Genomic DNA, 10,198 nt, shown 5'->3' with positions numbered 1-10,198 from the left:
GTAACTAAAATAAGGTTCTGATGTGGTTTGACTCTCTGACTGTAATTTACTGACTCTTCTAGTCTGTTTAGGACCTTTGAAGAGAGATTTTGTTTTAAAGAAGGTTTTGGTCAGCTCATCACTGGTGGAGGAAGTTATTCAGATGATTAACTAGTAAAAATAGCAATAACATGTAACAACAACGATGTAAAAAATACCTAGAGTGCAGAAATATTAACAAAAAACATAAACATAAAAGTTAAGCATCAAAAGTAAAATTAGGTTGTTGTAGGCTAATAAAGGCGTTTTTTTTGCGTTGAGGGACTAAACACTGAGATCATAATCACACTGTGACACACTCCAGATTGTATTGCAATGATTTATTCATCCACTAAATGAAATACAAATACAAAATACAACTAGCACTGCAGTTATCAAATAAAGTTACTTTGTGAGTAGAAATAAGTGCGTTAGTTGGGCGGTCAACAGGAAGTGTTCGCTCCCAGGTGAAAAGGTGAAGCAAACAAATATGTTATCACTTGCGCTCAAACCGCACCCCACATACAATATAAGTGCACAATATAATAATCAATAAATAATATAAATGAGACCATAAAAAACATACAATGTGTGACTCTTACATTAGGCTACTCATTTTTACAGAATAGCCTGGAGCAGATTAGTTTTAGGTCTACTGCTGTTCGCCGGTGACTCTTATAACCATTTAAATATCTATTCATCTCCTGTCTGGCTAAATAGAAAGTGAAAGTAAAAGTGCAGTAATCCTCGTCACCATTTGGTTCGTGCTTCTTTAAGAGGAACAGAGATCCTTTGGTGAAAAAGACAAAGGAAGGAAGGAGTGTCTTTTTCTTTCACACTAAAGTAAGTCGTCATTCGTGATTCCTTCAGTTATATAACTTTGATCAGGTGATTCTGATGTCTGGGTCGGGCCGTTTGCAGTCTATAGATTACTCAGGTTGAGCTAGAAGGGATACAGCTACGGCGACGACAGTTAAGATTAGGAAAAAGATCGTGGTTTGGATTAAAACACTCCCGAGGAACTTTAAAGTATTAACATGATATTATTATATTAGCATAGATTTAGCGAGTTTTAGCGTAATTCTGCTTAACTTCCAACCGTAGCTGTATCCCCTACTTCCTCGTGGCCGGAGGTGTTTAAGTGCTGAGCTGCCTTTTATTGCTGAAATAAGTCGCAGTTTGGAGAAAGAAAATGACGCTAATACATATAAGTCCTAACTAACAAAGATATATTTGGCTGAACTCTTATTTGACAGCAGAATTCTTTTATTTCACTGTTAGTCTTTGGACAAAAAACGTCTTTATTAGCCTACATATTTTTTTATTATTGAGTAGGCACAAACGTTATACAATACACAGATGGAAGATGTTATAGACATATAGAAGACAACTCATAATGTGTCCATGTGAAACATGTGTGTCCTTTACAGCCCTATTGAATGTGTTATTTTTTGCGCTAGGAGTGGTCATGAAGAAGAGGAAACGACCTGACTCCTCCTCTTTGACTTCTGATGAGTCCTTCCAGCAGCCAATCAGTGAGCCGTCCGTCAGGTAATACCATGTTAGTGACTCATTAAAAGACTCAAACAAATGTGACTGGAAGTCTATTTTTAAAGCAAAAATAACAGTGATGTCATGCTTGATATTGCATTAAAGTTGACAAGTACCCCGTTTTTAAATTACCTTTATGGAACAACATAACAGTGTATGGTTATCAGGGACTTTCATCGTGGTTTCTGTATAAATTCATTACTCCAGCAGGTGTCGCCATTGTGATCATATAAAATGCTTCAAGGAGCTTCTCCAACACTAGTTTATATGTAGTTAAAAAGTTAGTAAAAAATTAAAAAGTCTTACTGTAACATGAATCCAAAATAGTATTAGCAAATATAAATCCCCACTGCTTACTGGCCTATAGGTAAGGTTAGATAGTCACTAAGGCCATCCACAGATGGCACATGTATGTTTAACATTAAAAGATGATTTATAAAATGAGTTATTAGGCTATTTTAATAGCTTAGTATTCTATGCAGTAAAAGGTATGTATAAAGGCTTTTGTGCCGCCCTACACTTTATTATAGGCCCAGTTTATTATGCAACTTCATTTTTTACAATATATGTAGTAGGGGGTCCCTGCTCCGTCTCTCTTTCAGTTAAGGGGTCCTTGGCTTAAAAAACATTGAAGAACCCCGGTGTAGTACATTTAAGTGAAAGCCATGCAAACCTTCAAGTAGGAATGTAACGATACACTCAACTCACGATTCGATTCACGATTTTTGAAGTTCACAACACGATTTTCTCAGGATTTTTTTAACAGAATGAGCTGCGGACAAATGACAGAAAAATATGCCTTTATTTATACAAACTGCAAAACCACAGATATTATTATTATTATTCATGAAAAGTACAAATGGAATTGTATTTCATCTTAAATAAAAGAAACCCAGCAGGTCTAAAACATACTTGTATGTATAAAGAGGTAATTTGTTTTTTAACCTTTTTTTAAAACCCTATTTCCCCACGTGTTTGTGTCTAAGTGACTGATTGGAACAACAGTCTTTGATATTGGTCCAGTATTAAGAAAGACGGCTGCAGACGAACATTTGCCCTACAAGATAACATTGCAGGCCGGTTCACATACCAATTTCAAAGATTTTATCCACATTATTATTATTATTATTATTACTACATGTCATTTAGCTGACGCTTTTATCCAAAGCGACTTACAATTGCTATATATGTCAGAGGTTGCACACCTCTGGAGCAACTAGAGATTTAGTGTCTTGCTCAGGGACACACTGGTTGATGTATGGGAATCGACCCATACATCAACACACACCAAAGGCATGTGTCATATCCACGCCATCACCACACATTAGTTACTAAGACACTAATGCATAAGAAAATAGGGTCCGCAGGAAGAAAATTAAGAAGGAAATTACCCTTTAACCAAGCTAAACCTCAACAAATAGTGTGTACAGATAATGCATTAAGATATCAATCAGTTTTAGGAAAAGGCCATTTGTTTGTTATTTAGTAGATAATACAATCTTTTCTCTTAGTTCACAGATGAGTGCAGCAAAGTCCACACATCCCAGCTGTGTCTCTCTGAAGAGCGATGGATCCATGTACATGCCACTCAATTTTGGTCTTAAAGAGATACAAAGGTAATTTTATTGTATTCTGTAAATGAAAAAATGTACATTATCTTAAAGCATGTTAGGCCATGTGTTATTACAATTATTAAAAGGGGCTGTACTTGATATTCAGAAGAAAAAGTGTTCCAGCCAGGTACCCAGATGGAAATTTCAACTGGAATGCCCCTTGAAGTCAGATTTCCTCACAAACTCTGACAAAAGCCAACCCCAAAATCCCACATGGCTGCTCCGTGCATCAACAATAGTAAAAGTTGTAGTAATATACTGTTTATCACTAAATCAGTCGTACACACATTTCTGTGGGCTTTGTTGTTTGTGTGCACAAAAAAACAGCGTAATGCGTTGTTATCAACTGGCATCGCTAACAATGGCTAATCTGGCTAGAGCAAAACTCCACTGTGAATTTCCGACTTGTTGTACTGGTACGCAGTCAACTCGGGGGTGACGTCATTCCCAGCTCCGGCTTCCAACTTCCGAGGTAGATGCCACGCAGCATAGTTCCCCAACTCATCAAATACCAACGCTTTGTCACCGTCCTCGGTGTCAGATACCGACGCACAAGGCACTCACAGTGTGTGACTTCATTCTCTGCTCATGACACCATCACTCCACTATATCTTTACATAGCAAATAGTTGTTTACTGCTGTATTAATGTTCTGAGTATCGAGAAAAGCACCTTTAAAGATTAATAATGACATTGAAAGTGGTAAATCCATTTGTTACTGCAATATATACATGGGTGTCTGTCTGCTTTTGGATAAGCATGAATATTTCACTCTGTTCATATTAGTTCTCGTCTTTCCATTGTCTTTATGCATCTGTCAAGAATTTATGTGTAATTTGTTTTTCGTTTGTTCCAATAGACAGCAGAGTGAAGAGTCGTCCAGTGCAGAGTGTTTGGAGGATTTTAGGGATCCAGTCTTTTTAACCATTGGACACCAGAGAGATACTGCGGAAGACACGTGTAAGTTTAACTATGTACTATTTAACTTAACTATTTAAATTAATTTGATTTAAAGGAAACCACAGGCATATGGCTTACGTCTTGGCCAATAGAGGCAATAGATGAAAAAGAATGACCTTTAATGAATCTGAATGAAAACGTTTGTATTTAGTTGTTACAGGGAACAGCCATCGTTTGAAAGCAAAGAAGAATCTTAAAGAAACAATGGAAAAACAATACACCGTGGCGTACGAAGGCCATAGTGACCAACAGACTTCTCTGGAAAGCACCTACACAACACTCTACGTCATCGCTGGAGAGAGTGGAAATCCACATGCAGAGCATGAGTTCAGGCACCTTAAACGTAAATTGGAACGACGATCTTTTACAAATTCAGTCCACCTCTGTGAAATCTTCAAACGGTCACATGGCCAAGAGAAACCCCCCAGAACAGTCCTGACGAAGGGCATTGCAGGAATTGGAAAATCATTTTCTGTGCAGAAATTCATTCTTGATTGGGCCGAGGAGAGAGCTAACCAGGACATTGATTTTGTTTTCAATCTTGCTTTCCGAGAGCTGAATCTGAGTACAGAAAACAAAAGCTTGATTGAGCTCCTGACTGATTATCACCCTGTGCTCCATGATCAGAAAGATTCAGAAGATTTCACCAAAGCCAGGGTTATCGTGATCCTGGACGGCCTGGATGAAAGCAGACTTCCACTGGACTTTGAGAACAAGCCGGTAACATCTGTCAGTGAAGTAACATCTGTTGGTAATCTCCTAGTGAACCTCATCCAGGGAAACCTTCTTCCTGATGCTAAACTGTGGATAACATCCCGTCCGGCAGCTGCCAATCAGATCCCTGCAGAGTTTGTTGACATGGTGACGGAGATACGAGGGTTCAGTGACCCACAAAAAGAAGAATACTTCAGGAGGAGATTCAGTAATGACTTGAGTCTTGCTGACAGGATCATTTCACACATTCACTCTTCACAGAGTCTCGACGTCATGTGCCAGATCCCGATCTTCTGCTGGATTTCTGCCGTATTATTTCAGGAGATCTTTGGGGGAGATGAGAAAGCTGAGACTCCCCAAACTCTCACAGAGATGATGGCACATTTCCTGTTTGTCCAGACAAAACGCAGAAGCAGAAAATATGAAAAGAAGACTGAGCAAAACCAAGAGAGACTTCTCATGACACACAAGGAATTTCTTCTGAAACTCGGCAAGCTTGCATTTGTCCAGCTGCAGGAGAACAACCTCATCTTCTACGATGAAGACCTGGAAGACTGTGGCATTGACATACGAGAGGCATCCGTCTACTCTGGATTTTGCAGTGCAGTGTTTAGGGAAGAAAAAGTCTTTTCTCAGAGAAAGATCTTTTTCTTTGTGCACCTGACCATACAGGAGTTCTTTGCTGCTCTTTTTGTCTATGACTGTTTCACAAACAAGAATACAAAAGAGCTCGGCAACTTCCTCGATCTGAAGGACAAAGAACATACCTTACTTGATCTTCTGAAGATGACCGTTGACAAAGTGTTGGAGAAAAAGAACAGCCATCTGGACTTCTTCTTGAGATTCCTCCTTGGCCTCATGGTAGAACCCAACCGGAGAGTCCTTCAGGGTCTGCTGACATCGCCAGACCCAGGCCAAGATACCCAAAAGAAAATCCTGACTCACCTCAAAGCCATCCGAAGAAAGGCCCTCTCTCCAGATAGTTGTATCAACCTCTTCCAGACCATGGTCGAGATGAGAGACAACAAAGTCAAAAACGAGATTCAGAAATATCTCAAATCGTCAGATCGTTTGAAAACAGAGCTGACTCCACTGCACTGCTCTGCGCTGGCCTACATGCTGCAGGTATCAAAGAATGATCTGGATGTGTTGGACTTGAAGAGTTACAACACATCAGATGAAGGTCGAAGGAGGCTGATACCAGCTGTGACGACCAGCAGAAAGGTCATGTAAGTTTACTTTCTCTGTAATATGTAACATATATATATATACATGCTTTCAACAAACTGGTTTGTAGCCAACTGCTGCGCAAAATTGGTCTGAATGTCAGATTGTCAGTTTAAAGTTAGAAAGATTGTCAAACGCGCCCCCCACAAGTTCCCATTTCAGACCGGTGTGGGGGACTGGGTGGTAGATGCAGTTCAAAGATCCTACAAGCTCTTTATTGGAAGTATACTGACGCCTTAAGAAATAACTGTGATCCTTGAATGAACATCTATGGTTAATTCTGATCAAGAAGAGTAGGATAGTCTCCTCGTATCTCATATTAGTTTTAAAAACATCAATATTTATGGATGTATTTTTTTAAAAGCTACTTTATTTCTCATTACATTATAACTTCAATATCTATCTTTAGACTTGCAGATTGCAAAGTGACTGCAGAGTTGGTAGAGCACCTGGCCTTGGCCCTCAGGCACCCCTACTCAGTTCTGAGAGATCTGGACCTCAGCAACAATGACTTGACAGATTCAGGAGTGGAGCTGCTATGCGATGGACTACCAAGTCAATGCTGCAAATTGGAGACACTGAGGTATTAACACAGATAAAGTACAGTAACGTATAAAGGTAATGGGCAGACAAGTAATCTTCCTACTATCATAGAAACATTCATGGTCCCCAGAGGATGGATCCCAATTACTGACATTTCATCTAGCGCCATCATAGGGTCAACATTTTTACATATTCAATAACTCTCTCTAGATCTTCAGGACAGGTTGACAAAACATTCTGTACAAACATTCATGGTTCCCAGATGATAAATCCGTCTGACTTTGGTGACCCCTTGACTTTTCCTCTTCCTGTTATGGTTTAAGGCAGGGCTTCTCAAAGTTCGGACCAATGGCTGCATCCGGACCAAATGGCAGATCAAACTGGACCGTACCGTGTGTTGTGTCACGTTTTCTATTTTTAAAAACATTTTGTATTGGTCAATAAATGGTTAGTGATGTTGAATATACAAGTGTAACAAACCGTAGTTGATCCGTGATATGTACAGACTTGAATGTATGTTGCTAAAAAATTATAAAAGAGTTGATTAAATGTTATTTTGTTATTGCCAATCATTTTGGAACTCTGACCTTGAATAAAAATCCAATGCGGACATTTGAATTAGACTTTTAAGAACACCTGGTTTAAAGTAAAGTGTTTCGACAATTTCAAGGAAATATAATTTACTTTAGCAATTCCTTTTTGATAGCTACAGCCATCTCAACAGCAGCAGTTGTACAATACATAGCCCATTTAAAGGCCACTCATCATTTTAAGCCTACCATCTTTTCAGTCATTCAGAGATCTGCGTAAATACATCTGTAATCTGCATGCTAATAAGCCAAACACTGTTTTCTCAGGTTGTCAGGTTGTCAGGTAACAAAGGAAGGATGTGCTTATCTGGCCTCGGCTCTGGAGTCCAACCCTTCCCATCTGACAGAGCTGGACCTGAGCTACAACAATCTGGGAGAATCAGGAGAGAAGCTGCTCTCTGAGCTGAAGAACGATCCACAATACAAGCTCGACATACTCAAGTAATTATAAAATACAACATTATTTACTTTCATACTGAACGAAATAGGTGTTGAATACCGTTACAAATCCACTACGGTGAGATTGAAGTAATGACGATACTAAAATTCTAAAATCATGATAAAAAAAAACAACTTAATTTGCTTTAGTTCTAGTTACTGCTTACATGTAGCCACATATTGCAGTATTACCACTCATCTGAAGTTGGGGGGAATCTTATTATCTGACTAAATTCTAAAACTTAAATAAACATCAACCCTTAAATATTTTCTCAACAGCGTTGAACATGGTGGAAGTCACAGGATGGAACCAGGCTTTAAGAAATGTAAGTATCTGCATATTCCCTGGTGGAAATGATGAAAGAATCTAAAGAAATGTTTTGAACTCTCTCGGAATAAAGTGTTTTCTTACCTCCAGATGCCTGTGAGCTCACTTTGGACCCCAACACAGCCCACAAGAACCTCCTTCTCTCTGAAGGGAACAGAAAGGTGACCTGGGTTGAAGACGAGCAGCCGTCCCATCACCAAGAAAGGTTTGATTACTGCAAACAGGTACTGTGTGAACAGGATCTAGATAAGCGCTGCTACTGGGAGGTCGAGGTGTTCGGACCCTTAAGCATTGGGGTCACGTACAGACAACCTGCCCAGAAAGGGAAGACGGATGAGATGGGATACAATGACAAGTCTTGGTGTCTAGTTTGCTCTAATGATGGAAATTACATTTTGCACAACAACGAGAAAGTAGATGTGACTTCACTTGGATGGCGCTCTAGTCGGGTGGGAGTGTATCTGGATTGGCCGGCTGGCACTCTGTCATTCTACAGAGTTTCCTCTGATAGTCGGACCCGCCTTCATACCTACAAAACAACGTTCAATGAGCCCCTCTATCCCGCTGTTAAACTCGAACACACTCAGTCTTCTGCATTCTTTTGTCAGCTAATATAATCAACCTTTCAATGCATTCACACTAGAGCCAATACTTTTTGTCAGAATTGGTTATTTCCCATAAAAGGTATAAACAAATAGTCGTATTTGTAGTGTAACAATGTCCTACTGTCTAATAGATTGAAGTTGTAGACTCTCGGGTTTCACTAACTTACATTTTACATCCTAGAAGTTTAAAATGAGGTTACTGTATTGGTATGTGAAAAGTACAATTGGAGTAATCATTCAGTTGATTGACAGATAATTAATCTACAATTGTTTTGATAATCCACTGATTGAAATTTTAGTCATTCGTCAATCCATGATACCAAACAGTGTGAGGATTATGCCATTAACATTTCTGGGAAACTATACTTTTGTTACATTTTCTTACATTTCATTGGAAAAATACAAAAACACATTAAAAATAAAAAATAAAAAAATACATAAAAAATAAAATAAATCCATTAGAAAAAAAAGAGCCTGGACTTTATATATATATAAAAAATGTGTGCAGGCGGGAGGGGGACACTCCAATCAATGATGGGTGTATCACATGGACAACTTTAAGAGCAAGACAAATTAAAAGTTGTAGCCCTTTCCCTTTTTTTAAGCAGTCTTGTAAAAGTAATATTTTAGTAATATGTAGTTTTGGCAGCTTAGTGGAGTTTTTTGTGTGTGCTTTGTTAGTTTGTTCAGTGACAAATTATACATGAAGCATACACCAATAATAGAAATATGGAAATGTATGGCAAAAGTAGCATAAGGTCAATACTCACAAATCACGTTTTTAGGGTAGTTCATGTCTTATTAAAAGGAGACAAGGTCCACCTGTAGTTTCGCACCCTGAGTTTGTTGAGTGGTTGCAGTTTTGTGTTAATCTAAATAAATAAAATGACTGAGTAGCAGGGCAGGAGGAACAACAGTGATATAATGTAACATGGAGCTTTCATTTCATTAGTCTATCTTTTCATTGAATACCAGTTTATATTACTCAGTGTAATCTTGTGATAAAATAGCTTAACAGTGTAATATTGTTTTTGAGAATAAACTTTCCACAAATGAGGAAAAATGAGTGTGGGTGTTTTTTTCCGGACTGACCAGTTAAGCAATCTTGTTAGACTTGATGTGTAGTGGTATATTGCACTGGCCAGCAGCAACAACAACATTTCAGTAATCTCTTGTGTCTCCTCTGTCACAAATATGTAATAAAAAAACACTTTTAACCTCAACTAAGAACACTAAAAACGCTGTTGTGAATAGCAGGGATTTTGAATTATTGCTTGAATTTTTGTTTTAGTAAGCTACATGCAACAGTGTTATCAGTATTGGTTCATGTGTACACAAACACAATGGATTGTCCACCTTGTCATATTGGGATGAATGGTTCACTGGTTTGGCTCACAGTAAAGGGTGGGGCAGTCTGGCTGCTTCGCGTCCCAGCTGTCGTCGGCCCCCAGACACACCGAGGGAGGGTGGGGCTTCTTCAGCCATGTGTCACAATAAGAGCCCTGACTTCTACAAAAGAAGAACGAAAGAAGAGGCTGCAGGTGAAAGATAATATCACTGAGTAAAGTTAAGATTGTATAGGTGCTCTTTGGCCCAAAAATCAAGAAAGCAG

General features: G+C 38.8%; 1 protein-coding gene across 2 annotated transcripts; it reads left to right on the top strand.

Annotated features, from left to right (window-relative positions):
• Nucleotides 1–805: 805 nt before the first annotated feature.
• LOC116060406 (NLR family CARD domain-containing protein 3-like) lies at nt 806–8,789 on the top strand. 2 transcript variants are annotated; one of them, XM_031313945.2, is made up of 9 exons: nt 806–861; nt 1,479–1,569; nt 3,081–3,185; nt 4,041–4,141; nt 4,293–6,084; nt 6,492–6,665; nt 7,483–7,656; nt 7,933–7,979; nt 8,072–8,789. In XM_031313945.2, the coding sequence occupies exons 2-9, from the start codon at nt 1,487–1,489 to the stop codon at nt 8,596–8,598; spliced, it is 3,003 nt and encodes a 1,000-aa protein (XP_031169805.2). In that variant the 5' UTR covers nt 806–861; nt 1,479–1,486; the 3' UTR covers nt 8,599–8,789. The 2 variants fall into 2 exon arrangements, with proteins under 2 accessions (XP_031169805.2, XP_035849634.1); XM_035993741.1 differs by lacking the exon at nt 806–861 and having other exon boundaries at nt 1,354–1,569.
• The last annotated feature ends 1,409 nt before the right edge of the window (nt 8,790–10,198 follow it).

The sequence above is a fragment of the Sander lucioperca genome, chromosome 17 (genome assembly GCF_008315115.2).
Source record: "Sander lucioperca isolate FBNREF2018 chromosome 17, SLUC_FBN_1.2, whole genome shotgun sequence".
Taxonomy (NCBI): domain Eukaryota; kingdom Metazoa; phylum Chordata; class Actinopteri; order Perciformes; family Percidae; genus Sander; species Sander lucioperca.
The sequence above is the reverse complement of the archived record's forward strand: the minus strand, read 5'-3'. Positions and strand labels throughout refer to the sequence as shown.